The following is a 14676-nucleotide window of genomic DNA, read 5'->3' as shown; positions in this document are numbered from 1 at the left end:
GTTGACTGATTACTCTGCATGTGAGTTGTGGCCAAAGCTCGCTTGTATCTCTAATTTAGGCTCACGGCACGAAGCCAAAGCTCATCCTCCTACTTGGTAGAGCCTTTTGTTAGTTCTGCCTGTCACTATACGTTGCTTGCATACTCTTGATAGATGAAAGAAGATAAATTATTTGTATAAAAAAAAAACTGGACCAATTAAAGTGAAACTGGGTAATTTCACACTTGATGCACCAATGTGCCGCAGCACAGTGGTTGGTTATCACTGCGATAACGGGCAAGTCTGCTGTTAGGTAGGCAGGGGAACAAATGCCATCTCTTCAGAAGGACATTAAATAACAATTATTAGCACACAGACTAATATGCAAGATTGTTGTGAACAAAAGCTCTCTAATCAAGTATTCTATTGTCTGCTTCTCCAATTGGTAATTACAGATTGAATGGATTAAATGGAGCATTGATTTACCACAAAAGAGTAGAGCTGGTGGGACTGCGCGCGTAGTTCCGGTCTGCATTCGCCCACGCAAAGCTTGACCGGGCCCGCCGCGCTTCCTTTGGGGGCGGCCACCATCTCGCACACGATCCTGGAAACGTAAATACAAGTCATCAGGCAGCCACCAAAAAACATTGTGTTTCTTTTTTGTATGGGTGTGCATGGAACCCTTATCTCGACTTGAAACCTTAATCCACTCTTGACACCGTAATTCAAAACCCTGATCCAGGCTTGAAGCTCTACTTTGAAATTTTCTTTGACTTGAAATCCTAAACTTGAAAATCCTTACCAAGGTTTGAAGCACTGACTTGAAACTGTAATCTTGTTTTGAGAACCCTAATTTGAAACATTAACCCAGCCTTGAAAGCCTCATTTTAATCCTAATATACAGTATAATGTATATTAACAGGAATTGCTAACCCTGTCTTGAAACCCTATTTTGAAATCTTACCCAACCATAAAAATCTAATTTGCAACCCTAACCCTTATTTGAATTTCTAACTCAGGCTTGAAGCTCTGCTTTGAAATCATAATTTGGTCTTCAAACCCTACTTTGAAATTTACCCTGTTTTAAAATCCTAATATGAAACCCCAAACCTTGTTTAAACTCTTATTTGAAATCCTGCCCCTGTCTTGAAACCCTAATTTAAATCCTAGTATACAATACATTTGAAACCCTAACCCTGGCTTGCAACCGTCATTTGAAATCATAACCCATTATTAATATGATACACTGCCAAACACTCATTTGATACCTAACTGAAAATGCTAACGCTAACGGAAATGCTTAAAATCCAAATTTAAAACCCTACCCATATTTGAAATCCTAGCCCTGTCTTGAAACCCTAATGCAGACTTGAAACCCTATGTATTGAACCCTACTACAATTACCTTGCCCCTGTTTTGAAACCCTAATTTGATACCCTAACCCCAGATTAGGTTAGAGAAACCCTCAATTGAAACCTAACTGAAATCTGTAACCGAGGCTTGAAATCACTTTTCAGTGCTTACTTTGAAAATAAAATATTGTCATTATTAAAGCCCGGTTCCGTGTTGTGCTTACACAGTGAGTGTCACACTATTTACAAAGCAGACTATCTTTAAACATTGCATGGGAAACAAAAGCCAGATCACGGTTTGGTAGCTGAAGATGCATGCACAAAGCCACAATTGCACCCGTTCCCAGGGGGCTGCAGGCTGCTGTGAATGAGGCTGCTTTCATAAAAGTTGCGGGTCAATGTAGAAGACCATCTTTCTTCCTAATGGAAAACAGCTCCACAACTCAGATGATAAACTACACCCCCCTTCCCCCATCCACAGCTCCATCGCCGCCCACTATTACCTGCAGTTGTCATGACAACGTACGAGTTTCCACAATAAATCCGTATTGTCTGCCGGGTCAATAAGATAAAACGTGCCATGAATACGCCATCAAATAAGTGACCCGCGTTGAAAATAATGTCCCTTAAATCAGTGCTGTCTTCTTTTAGAGCGCATGGTGAATTGTCGAGTTTTCTCATTTTCCTTCAGCATGTTCAGTTTTTTTTTTGTTTTTTTTTTGTATGTACAAGGATATAAATTAGAAAGCCTTGCAGTGTGAGCCCAATCACATTACATGGCTGCAAGAGAAACACATGGCTAACAGATTGTCCCTCCAGTCAGCGACATGCCGCGCATTTCAATTACAGCTGAGCCAGCAGCCTCCAAACAGCAGCCAGCACAAACGTTGGCTCTGACTGCACCAGAGCCACAGCAAGCCCCGCCTCCCACGAAAGTCCCGACAACGCCATGTGGAAAATTAACACACTTTAAACCAAACTACGGCACCGCGACAATCTTCATAAAGCTAAATGATACGATGGCGTATTAATTTTTTATATGATATTTTGATATATATGATATTTTTTACTGACAGACTGATTCATTCTTAATTTAAACTTGACTTGTCATACACGGCAGCTAGAGTGACAACATTTCCTGATCCCCTATCAGCTGACTAATACTAACCAATCAGAAGCTAGCATACTTTAGATAAATGCAAGTGAATGACAGAGAGCTGCAGATTTGACACGTCAACTTAAATACTTATTCCAAAAAAATAAATGTATGAACGTGTAAATAATAATTCTGGAAACGTAAATGTACATTTTAACAAATTAACTTAAATGCTTGATCCTCAGGGTGTGGACCTTCGCAAAGCGAGGCGTCTTTGTCGTACCCAACGCTTCAAACATCATATGGTTAATCTCTGCTAAAGCAATTACTATCTCTTTTTTTGAAAACCCGACCGAAAATTATTGGCACAATTTCTATTTCTCGTTTCTCAAGGTTTATTTCTCGGAAATTTTCCATTTTATAAACTCGTAAATTTGCAATTTTTTTCTCAGAATATTGCCCCCACCCTCTTAAAACATATATTTGTACATTGCCCTAATGTACAAATAGTGTAATAATAATGTACAGTCATAGAATGAAGATAATCCTGTTTAAGGAGCAAAAATTGTTTCCCCCACTGGTCGTTATCTTAAGGGCCGATTTCTGAACATATCGCAAAGCGGCTCCCTTACTGTTCGGCGGAGATGTAGCCTTCCTCCCGCGGGACGCATTGCACTCCCGCCACTTGCACGTTGCCCTCCAGTTCAGAGAAGGACAGCCCCAAATTCAGGCCCTGGATGGTAACCAGCGTGCCGCCCTCTTGAGGTCCAGCAACTGGGCTCACCTGTCGAATGAAAACAGAGACAATGTTACCTGATTTAGACCAATTCAATCAAGTTCACAACTTAATACAATTGATGTCCCCCAAAAGTGTCTAGAATTGGCAATATTAATAAAATCTGATTCCAAAGCAAGTACTATAATTAATATGTAGTCCTTCCTTTCCAATGTTCAAATCAGCCCTCTCAGCTGGAACCTTTTTGGTGGCCTGCAGAGCAGATCGGCAGCAATGCCAAAGCGACACTTTCCAGTGGAACGCTGTACTCGATTCATTTTGCCGCGCATCTTTAAAAAATGCTATTAATGCAAGCGCGACATCAAAGGCCCGCAGCTCTTTGAAGTGCCAGCTTCTTCGGCATATGACCTGCTCACTGCCTTCACGTGAATACGGTCTGTGGCTGGCATCAGATCCGTCATTCCCCAAACTTACATCCAGGTGAACTCATGGAACGCTTGATTGGGCAGATGAACATTCCTGCCTGGATGATAACATACATTTTGGGACAGTTACAGTTCAGTCTGTTACTTTGGAGAACAAAAACTGACAAAATTAAAACAAAAACGGATAGAAAAAATAGAATTCAAAAATTAAATTAATTTAATTTTAATTTATTTTAATTAATATAAATGGAAATAAAAACTATATATATATGTATATATATATTAAATTAATTTAATTTTAATTTATTTTAATTAATATAAATGGAAATAAAAACTATATATATATATATATATATATAGTTTTTATTTCCATTTATATTAATTAAAATAAATTAAAATTAAATTAATTTAATTATATATATATATATATATATATATATATATACTAAATAAAAATAAATAAATATATAAATCAATAAATAAAATGATGCAAACCCAAGACACGCTTAGAACCCACCCCTCATTTGAATAACATTTGTGTCTGCAGCGTGAAATAAATAAATGTGAGAGCAGAGCGTTTTTATTTGATCGATATTTAATTCTATTTATATATTTGTTTTTGTATTTATTTCAACATTTATTTTTACATTTATTTATTTTTTTATCTTGTTTTTTATTTATTTATTTATTATAACTTTTATTTATTTAGGCATATATATATATATATATATATATATAGTTTTTATTTCCATTCATATTTATTTTTTGTATTAATTTTTTAAATTATATTTATTATATCTGTTTTTTCTCACTTTTATTCATTTATTTATTTAGTAATTTATTATTTCTAATTTTGGCAGTTTTGGTCCTCCATATGCTACAACCATTACACTGGGAATTTGTTATTTATTTTTATCTGTGCGATACCAAATGGCCACCGTGAGGGTGTACTGGACTTGAGCCATTTGCCTTTAAGACAATTTCAATACCTACTAATGGATTACAAGTGTTCTTGGAGATTCGCACGGTCAGTGTTCCACTTAGCCTCCGATGCAAGTAGACGCTCAACAACTAAAATCAAGATTTTCACTAGATATGAAAGGCATTTGCTTGGCAAGAGTGTAAATTAAAATTTCTTTCAGGTGTCAGGGTTCGTCACGCGGCTCCAATGAGCTCCGACAGTCATGTGAGCAGCTCTTAATATTTAATCACGAGTATGCTAATGCATGTGCTCATGACACGCTGATCTTTATCGAGCATGATGTTTACCTTGTGCGCCGCCTTCCGCTACTGTGTTACCATGTAAAATTCATTGACTCGCACACAAAAGCCTGCGAGATACCGCAAAAATTGTGTTTGTTCGGGCATTTTTATAGTATGTGCCTTTGCCTCTAGTCGCTTTCACACTGGCCAGCCAAACCGGATTCATCGCAGGTTTTTCACTGCTTGCTGCTCTGTGTGCAAGGTAACAAGATGGGGAATGGTGGATTCAAGTCTACTTCAGAGGCCTGTCTGCAGCAGTACGTTATCCAAGTGTTAACACCAAACTGCTCAGGAGCCTTTATGTTGTCTCCTAACCTAAGTGAATTATTAGACAGACAGGCAAAATGAAAAGGGGCTTTTCATACAGAGCCCAGAAAATGTTATGTGCGTTTTCACAAAGTGACACAGTATCCCGCAATTAATTTTTTTTTTGACATGATGATAAAATATTTGTAAGATCCTATTCAACACAACAGTAGGAAGTAGCATCCCATCTGTGTTACAAGTGGTGCTTTGAGACACGAGTTTGCTTCATTCAATGACTACGCTCGGAACTCAGAACACTTGTATGTCAAATGGTACTTCATTTATATAGCGCTTTTTCACGCCAGCATCAGGAGCAACTGGGGGTTCAGTATCTTGCTCAAGGATACTTTAACATGGTCATAATGGCATAGGATCGACCCCGCAACCTCTGGATTGCGAGATGACCCCTCGACTCACTGAGCCCCAAAATCATATTTCCCCTTTGAATTAAACGAAAATGCCGTTTCAGCTTCCATAAAAGACCCAACAAAAATGAATAGGTTTTTTTTTTTAGGAAGGAGAGGAAAATAACTCTCCAATATTTCAATTCGTAAAAACATACAGTCACAATCAACTAAATACAATGTAAAGACAGAAAGAAATTGTTAGTGTCTGCCTGTGCCTCGTTCAAATCATTCAACCAGACTTGCACCAAAATGACAATGCGCCACTTTTGCGCCTTTCTACGAATATAGAGCTCACAATGTGTATTTAAATGTTTGACGGTAAGGCTGTGTGAGTAGCGTCAAACATCGTGAAGCCTCTTTTTCAAAGAATTGTTCACTATCTGCCAAACTGCTGCTTGTTGTGAAGTGAGCCGAGTTCATTGCCACCATACTGTGCTCATACCTAAAATATTTAATTGAATTAATTTGTCAGAAGGATAATTATAAACAGTAATTCCTAGAGTGCCTTCATACTGCCTGACACACACTTGATCCCTATTAATACTCAATCAGTGCCAACAACCCGCGATATAGCGAGACCATGTACAAAGTGTAGTGTATTTATTGTAGTACAGTGATAAGTGACGATTACTTTCGATACTATCTAGCATACTCAAACTTTTTACTTGGAAATAATAACCAAGCATTTGATCCAGCCCCAAACACACGACCCAGCCAGCCAACGGTCCAAATAGACAAACAGACCTCGGTGATGCGTGGGTTGGTGCACTTGACATTGGCGGCGGAGCGGTCGAGCCAGCGGCTGGCGTACGGTGAGATGGGCGGGCAGTGGCGCTTCATGGTGCACCTGCCCTCGCTGCTGCACCAGCCGCACTGGAACTTCTTCTCTGCCCGCAGGCACATGCCACAGCTGTCTCGCTGGGCGCTGCACTTGTACAGGTGCACTGTTGGAGGGACGCACATCCACATATTCTCACTTTTTAAAAAGGGATTTGCCAAACTGGTTGATACAAAGGAGGGTCATAAAATATACTGCAATACAACAACAAAAATGTACTGACCACCCAAGACATTTCTAATTGCTAACTGTTCCACAGTGGCTGTTCGCACTGAAACTGTCGGAATCGAGTTGTGACTATGTGTGGCTACTGATTATGTCTCATTGTCCAATTATTTGCTTTAAATTTTCTATTAAATTGTCTCAAATGAAATAAAATTACAAAACATGAGGAGATAACATTCGTTAACAACATCCTCTGTTAACAGCTGTTAATCGGTTGGTCAGTTTGCTTTGGTTCGTTTAGTTAGTATGCCCTTCATAGATAAAATTATTTAATTTGGTTCATTGGCTTGTTAGTTATTTGGACAGGCTATTTAGTTGGCATCGTCTGGTTGGTTGGTTGGTATACCCTTGTTCATTGAGAAATTGGTTAAATTGGTTAAATTTGGTTCATTGGACAGGTTGGTTGATTAGTTTGTTTGTTAACATATTAATGGGTATAATTTGGTACGTTTGTTTGTTAGTTATTTGGACATTTATTTATTTGCACACTTACTTGGTTGGTATGATTTGGATGGTTAGTTGGGTTTGATTGTTTAGTTGGGTTGTCAGTTAATATTCCATAGTTTACAGATACATTGATTTAATTAGGTTTGCCGGCTTGTTAGTTATTTGGACAGTTATTTGCTTGGTTAGTTTGGTTTGGTTAGTTGGTTTGTCAATTACTATTGCCTAGTTTACATATACTGTAGGTTTAATTTGGTTTATTGACTTTTTAGTTATTGGGACAGTTATTTGGTTGGCAGGGTCATTGGCATGGCATTATTTGTTTGGTTAGTTTAGTTTTATTAGTTGGTTGGGTTGGTTGGTTAGTTACAATCTATACATTTGTGTTCAGTATTTGCTTTCGCATCATTTAGTATTTTAAAAAATGTTGGTAAACAAAACACAGCATAATTGTTCAGCATTTACATTGCATTTACTTACATTACATTTGCTTCAAACCTGTTGATCACCTTTGATTCTGTTGGAATTTGTTAAAAATCATCTGTAGGCTGGTCACTCAAGATTTTTACCGGACATACTTGTAAACCCTGTTGCCAATACGAGTTAATGCCAGTTGAAATTCATGACCGTGTCTGTCCTTGATTACGATAATGGCGAGGCAGCCATGATAGCCCAGGCAAACAAATGTGCAGCTCCATCTTTCACCCCTGGTGACACACTAATGACTGTCTGCTACTCGATAAGCGCTTATTGGTATTGCGAACTTTCCCTGCGAGCACTTTGGGGGGGGGGGCCTTGAGGCGCCCTTAGTGACCTATCCATCCCCACCATTGTGGATTGAGTCCCTCGCCCTCTAGGCTATAGGCAGAGACGGATGGAGAAAGGCACCTTTAATCTTCTCAGGATTGTCGATGATGAAATTGCCGTTCCACACAATGGCGAGCTCCACCGCCAGGTCGCTGATCTTCACGCCCTCGTACATGTACTGGAAAACAGTAGACGGTTGTGAGTGGAGAGAGGACGGGAAGAGAGGATGAAAGGGCAGCGGCGAGACGAGAGGCTTTTTAACCATCTGTCATCATCCGCGTCAGAGGACGATGCCCTTTTCATGCATTGTCACAGACGACACGCCTCGCATTGTAATCGCGCAACAAAGAGAAGACATCTCGTATTCATCTGTAGCCTATCGCTCGGTTTGGTGCTTCTGACACCCTCAGTTTACAAGACAAGGTCACAGCCAATGGACACGGAAGAAGCAACATATTTATTTGCTTTCCTTTTCCCACTCTTCACCCTCCAGCATTTTCCGTCTCCTCTTCCTTTACTGCCCTTCCTCTCTTCAAACAAAACTACCAGACAAGAATAAATTTTATCACATGCTGTGCTTCCTGTGTCCTTTTCAGTAGTTCTTTTTTTTTAGGGTTTTGTTTATTTGTTTATTTGTCTGGGGCTATGTACAGAAAACATAAAACTCAAGAGTAGATTATATCTTTGTAGCTAATCTGCAGTCTTTGTGATGGATAAGAAAGAAAGTGAAGAAAAGAAAAGAGTGGAAACGTTAAAGATTAGGAATGACAAACCATTGAAGCATCTATACCAGGTGTAAAAAGGCGGGAAAAAAATGTAAAATAATAATAATCATCATAATAAATTCACCTCTTTTAACTCATTTGCTCCCAAAAACATATAAAGACGTTCTATTTTAAATATTGCCATGGTCCCAAAAACTTATTTATAAAAAAAAAAAAAAATTATGCTAGAGCATACAGAAGGCTTTGATGCAGCCTTGAACTGAAGAGAAAGCTTAAACCAATGGTAGTTATTACAAAAACGGCCAGCAGGTGGCAGCAGAGTATAAGAGATCTAAAAAGGTATTTTCCCCAGTGTTTTAAACAGATTTGTGAATAATGATGAAACGTAGCTATATTCTAATACTAATTGCTGCAAAACAGAAATAGATAGAAATAATTTTTTTTTCCTGATGAAAGAAGACTCTAATATTTCTTTTGGTAGGTTCCATGTTTTTATAGCAAAATCCTTGCCTTGCAAAATCTGTCAAAATCCAATAAAACAGCCGGGAGCGAAGGGGGTTGCTTCAGTGAAAATGGTTAGGTGTGAATGAGGTAATAGTAAAACTTCACCCATAAAAAAAAAACCTACCGAGCTGTTCTGGCACTGCACGCTGGTGCTGTTGAAACGCAGCGCCGTGACGCGGTGGCCGACGCCCTGCACGTTCACCACACACTCGTAGCCTCGCTGGCCCGACTGCGGCTGCGGGAGATTGCGGGCCCTCAGTGTGATTGGTCGTACCTCGCCGGCCGGGATGAGGATTTGCCCGGAATGGAGGAGCTGGGGGCAATCCTGAATAATAAAGAGAGGAGAAAAATCAAATTGTATCTTAGAAATATCGAATTCCACATATCTTCTTTAAACAGGCCAACCAAGCAAAATCCTGTGCTAGAAATTGCGTTTTTTTTAACCCCTGAAATTGGTTTACTATTCACACAGATTGGGTTGAGCTGTTTGACTTGGTGTATTTCTCTCCATGTCGTCGGTAAATTGTTGATTCTGCCTGCATCATTTCTGGAGTGTTTACATAACCATTTCTCCACAGGATATTAACAATCTGTCACTGTCATCTATATCAACGTCTGCCCGTCATCATCTGTACTAATGCACACTTCAGTATGTCCCCCGGGGATTACAGCAGAAAATACATCTCTAATCCCAATAATACGCGTCCTGCTTGCAAGTTTTTACTGCATAGTAAAGCCACGCTTAGATGCGAGCAGTTGTGTTTGTGAAATGTATGCGTTGCGGAATCAGTGTTTTTGGTTATATCAGGAAGTGGAGATACAGCCACTTAATAAGATACATCACCACAGTCGATCTAATGCGGATTCAATACAACTGTATTCCCCCCCAAAAATCTACAATGGATCCTTTTATTGGATCTCATTATACCCGAAAGCTCACCAATTTTTGCAAGCACATGTATTCTGATGAAAATGTTTGTACTTTAGGGGTCCCATATGCAATCCAGCTCACAGGTAACGACCAATCACGGCTCAGCTTCAGAAAACAGGTGTGCTGTGATTGGTCGCTTTAAGCCCTGAGCAACTGTGATGTCATTTTCACTCAACAGCAAGTGTCAAAATGGCTGCCGACCAGAGATGGATACAAACGGGCGGATTTGATTCAGTACATTCACTTTGTCGTGTTATTACATTTGAATAAGTTACAAAGGAAGTTTGTGTGGTACCTCTGAAGCGTTGACTCTCCCCTCCTGAAAGGAACAGCTGCTGGGGTCATGGGTGCACATGTTGCGATATTTACACCAGTGGCAGCGAAACGTGCTGTTTACGCAGGACAGACACCTGCGGGATAAAGTAGATTCATTAGTGCGTGCTGTGCAAATGACAGAGAAAGAAAGCATGAATACAAATTGGTGTAAGAGCTACTTAATAGCAATAGATGGATTGATAGATAGATAAACAGACAGACAGACAGACAGACAGACGATGCTGCTGAGGGATTGGGATTGAGATTGGGGAGAAAAAGGACGGTTTTCTTCCCGGCAAGACAACAAAGGCTTGGCTGTGCTGTAACTGAGCTTTCCTGCTTGTACATTTGTCTAAATGAAATTTCATTCGCTATTACGCTCGCAGGGGGAAACATGTTTTTTGAAGCAAACAAACAAGGAAATCGGATAAAATCCATCTGCAACGTGAAAGCCTGTAAGGGGAACAAACTCAGTTGGGCAACAATTCTGCATTTTTTTTCCCGGATAGACTGTTTGGTTGTTTTTTCACTGTGTCAACCAGGGTTAAAAACGGGTAGCAAGCCTTCGGCCTGGGAGAACTTTTGATCGAACCCACCATGTAATTCTAAGAAGTAAAACCTTGGGGCATATAAAAAACAAAAATCCCCAAAACATTAACCAACAAAAGATCATAATTACGTGTGCAACGATACATGTCTTTATATTCGGAATTCTCAGCATTGAACATTGTCTACGGTACAGAGGTGTACCGAGACGGGAAGTGTTAAAGCCTCGCACTCCTAGCGAGTAAACAAACACAGCGCAGCTCAGCTTCTGGCTAGCGGATGCCTTGGGCATTCCATCAAACTAGTTAACTCATTTGAAACAGTGTCACGCAGACGTCAATATTTTGTAGTACAAAGAAAAAAAGTGCAACGGCAACTTCCAATGACATTTAAAAAGCCTCTTAGGAAAAAAAAAAAATATTGTTAGTGTTTTGATAGCACGGCATAATCCAAACTTTGAAACTGTGACTGCAGAACCTTTCTGTTTCATTCATTAACAAAAACAATATTTAATATACAGTATTTACTTTGTTTAACTGTATAATTTTTTTTTAGCTTTGCCCAATCTCAGCTATTTTTAGGGTAATGCATATACAATATGGCTGTGTTGCAGAATAACCCTATAACCAACAAGGAGGGGGCAACACATTTAGACAGACTGCTTCCTCCAGGCAGGAAATTAAGTGTAAGGTATAAATTGAGGTTTCTACTGCCGCAGAATAAACAATGAGCAACATAAAGTGCATTGAATTGTATACAGATAAATGGCCTGTGCATTCCTTTTAATGGGTAAGATGAATTCAGATACAAGTGTTTTGAGTTACCAGCATGGTCAAGTAACAAATTAAAGCCATATCTCAAGACACCACTGTATTCATATAAAAAATAAAAAAAACTTGCATAATTAACATGTTAAATTGTTGCATCAGCTTGGTCGGACGTAACAGTAATGGGTTTCCCCAGCGCAGTTTTTACTCACGTCCCAGCTTTGACAGCATTGCCATAACCATGACAACAAAAATGTGCTAACCTCAAGGAAGTAGACTATCTTCACCCCGACCTTGATTGCTCGCCTCCCAATACTTGTAAACCGTCACGTTACCATAAACCACATAGACAACACTTGCCGTCGTCATAATCAGACCATACGGTTTGCTTTTAAGAGACATCAATTCCAGGAGAGGTGTTTGACTCCCACTTTGCTGAGTTCGACCTTGAAATATAATAAAATCCCGGGCTGTGTGGGGTGCCCATAAAACCACAATCAGCTCTGCAATGCTGCAACTCCACACCACAAGCGGCAATAAACGTAGCGCCGTCTATTTATTGTATCATCATTAGCTGCCGAGAGGGCCAGTGTGGCGATGGAAGAATTGGAAATACGCTGTGTACAGGCAGAAAATGTGTGGGAGGAAGTAAGAGAGACTTATTTTTCTCTGCGTGTGGAGACGAGGTATTAATAGGCCGCAAGTGGCAGGTTGCTGCGGGATTATTAATGACGGGATGCTGCAGGTCAGGAGTGGCGTCGGACGTGAAATATTCATCACGGGGAGTTCGCAGGGGTCACCGCCACGCTAATGAAGGGCCGTGTATGTATGATGAGCTCCCCACTGCTCTCTCTAATGACTTAATTGGGTATACTTGCGTATTTATGTCGCAGTCAAAGAGCCCTTTAGCATCGGCGCTGTGCTCTCTGCCACTGCAGGCTAATTTCACTACGAACACTCTCATCAATCAAACGCAAGCTCCAGGAGTAACATTGTGTATCCACGAATTCAGATAGCATGAGCTTGTGGCTCAAGATAATTTACCAAGCAAGGAAAATTCTGTAAATTGTGTATGCGCTAGTCTGTTGGTTCAAATCCCAAGTGGGTATACACCGGTGGCTTGAGTCTCCAGTTTAATTAGTTATGTAACTCAAAACACCTTAAATCATCCTTCCCCACTGAAATTAATGGAAATTCCATTAATCTGTTCCAGCCCGACATTCTGCTCCTTTTGAAGTGTGAAGTTCGAACCAATTATCAGTTTGCATGCTACAAAACAAGGATGTAATGTAAACGACAAAAGGCAGACAGCACCAATCAAAGGTGCTCGAACCACTACCCAACTGCACTTAACTATATTCCTTAACTTGAGTGACTTCATGGACCGCACAAACCTTACCTGATTTCTAGCCGACAATCAGCAAAGAAATTGAAATTATATCCAAGAAGTGGAAGGGCAATGAAATACTTTATTATAATGAAATATAAAGTTTTGGGAGAAAAGTCACAAAAGGTCTTGTAAAGTTATCAATTCATCTTCCAGTGTTAAATTATAGTCTGAGTATTTCAAAGCGGCGTGGCCTATGATTTTTTTTTTTTTTTTTTTTGCCAAAGAATCAAAAAAAGTTATTCCTACCCGAGACCCAAAGTAATACATTATGTATGGCCATAATCCCTCCAACCATTTTCTACTGCGTACAGCAAAATCAAAAAGCAATTTTCTAAGAATACGTGTGCCTGCTTGACTATCAATAACTTTATAATAGCCCAATAAAAACAGTGACTGACAACCATTTTGCTTATTTCTGCCGCATTTTTAGCCATTTACTGTCGATTCACTACATTTAAGATAACATGGAGGGCAGACATGGGCAAAACCAATGCAAAGTATGTTTTCTCGAATTCTAAAATGGCCTCCTTCCAAGAGTGATAATGCAGTTATTGCTCTCTCTCAATCTGACTCTAGGTTAACATTAATATCCTAAGATTTGTCTCTTGCAAAGCAGTGATGTTCGTAGGTGCCATTTATGATGCTAAATGCAGTCAGTCCCGTTAGCATAAAGGCTCCCAGCCAAGTCACTCCCCGTGTTTATTGTCTATTAGCATGGCAAAATGAGAACATTTGAGGGAAAAGGCCTCTTTTTATGACTGCATTGTTTCATCTGCCCTCCAGGTACCCGAGCACAGCTAACACTATCTCGTATCTTACAACAAACACAATTATCAAACGATTGTGCCTCGGGAACAAGTTGGGTTGCAAAGAATTATTAAATTGTGTTTAATGATTTTTCTATTTAGGGACCTGAAATGAGTTTGTTTCTATTTAAATCTGCTCGACGGCAAGGCGGTTAAAATACCAAACAAACAGGCTGTGACAAATGAATCATGTTGACTCAAATGGAAGCTGACAGATTGATTTAGCTCAAGAGTTTATCTAAGCGCCTCATCTTAAGCAAGAATCAGTACATCAGTGCCCTAAATGAGGTTGTCTCCTCTCCGCGAACGCAGAGGTGTGTCGACTCACATGTGATGCGTGCTGCAGTTGTAGAACTTCACCTCCGTGCTAGCGACCATTTGGCCCGTCTCTTTGGAGTTCAGCCTCAACTCCACACCGGCCCAGTCTGATAGGGAAGAGAGGTCGATGTCCAACAATTCAGATTTTTTTTTTTGTGTCATGGTAGCATAAATAGAAAACCGACATGGAATCAGATATCTTCAGTTTGTAATCGAAATGTGCATAGTATTCAGATGCATTTAGGATATCTGCCAATGAGAGTGCAGCAGGAAAAGCACAGACTGACTGTCAAGCTTTGTTTTTTTTTGTAAATCCAATCACATGCTATTCGCTGAAAAACTCACCTTTGTATTTTTCTTCTCTTTCGTAAAATGCCACAAGATGGCGCCAAATCACATTTTACGAGGATAGTAGTAGTACTTTAGTCTCAACTATGTTGAAGTAAAATAGCTGACTTGAGACAAAATCTCTGCATATTGGAGTGAGCTAAGGTTA

The 14676-nt window shown here is 39.7% G+C and overlaps 2 protein-coding genes across 4 annotated transcripts in view; one reads left to right on the top strand and one right to left on the bottom strand.

Moving 5' to 3' along the window:
* LOC147167551 (olfactory receptor class A-like protein 1) overlaps window positions 1-14676 on the top strand; it is a 152911-nt gene that overhangs the window by 56469 nt on the left and 81766 nt on the right. The window contains exon 4 of one of the 3 annotated variants that reach the window (XR_015096379.1): window positions 435-1510. The exons of the other annotated variants lie outside the window; for them this stretch is intronic. The gene's annotated coding sequence lies outside the window, so the exon portion shown is untranslated. Of the gene's footprint in view, window positions 1-434; window positions 1511-14676 lie in introns of those variants that run through there. 3 annotated transcript variants of the gene reach the window in all.
* Window positions 1-14676, bottom strand: part of LOC147167553 (plexin-A2-like) — a 99229-nt gene that overhangs the window by 30325 nt on the left and 54228 nt on the right. The window contains exons 8-14 of the mRNA XM_086087956.1: window positions 14191-14287; window positions 10334-10448; window positions 9232-9432; window positions 7960-8056; window positions 6309-6508; window positions 3060-3211; window positions 466-583 (exon numbers count right to left, since the gene is read on the bottom strand). Coding sequence (XP_085944082.1) covers window positions 466-583; window positions 3060-3211; window positions 6309-6508; window positions 7960-8056; window positions 9232-9432; window positions 10334-10448; window positions 14191-14287 — 980 coding nt within the window. The remainder of the gene's footprint in view (window positions 1-465; window positions 584-3059; window positions 3212-6308; window positions 6509-7959; window positions 8057-9231; window positions 9433-10333; window positions 10449-14190; window positions 14288-14676) is intronic.

This window comes from Leptonotus elevatus, chromosome 10 (assembly GCF_054856555.1).
Source record: "Leptonotus elevatus isolate MCC_2025b chromosome 10, RoL_Lele_1.0, whole genome shotgun sequence".
NCBI classification, from domain to species: domain Eukaryota; kingdom Metazoa; phylum Chordata; class Actinopteri; order Syngnathiformes; family Syngnathidae; genus Leptonotus; species Leptonotus elevatus.
This window is presented reverse-complemented; position numbering and strand designations above follow the sequence as displayed.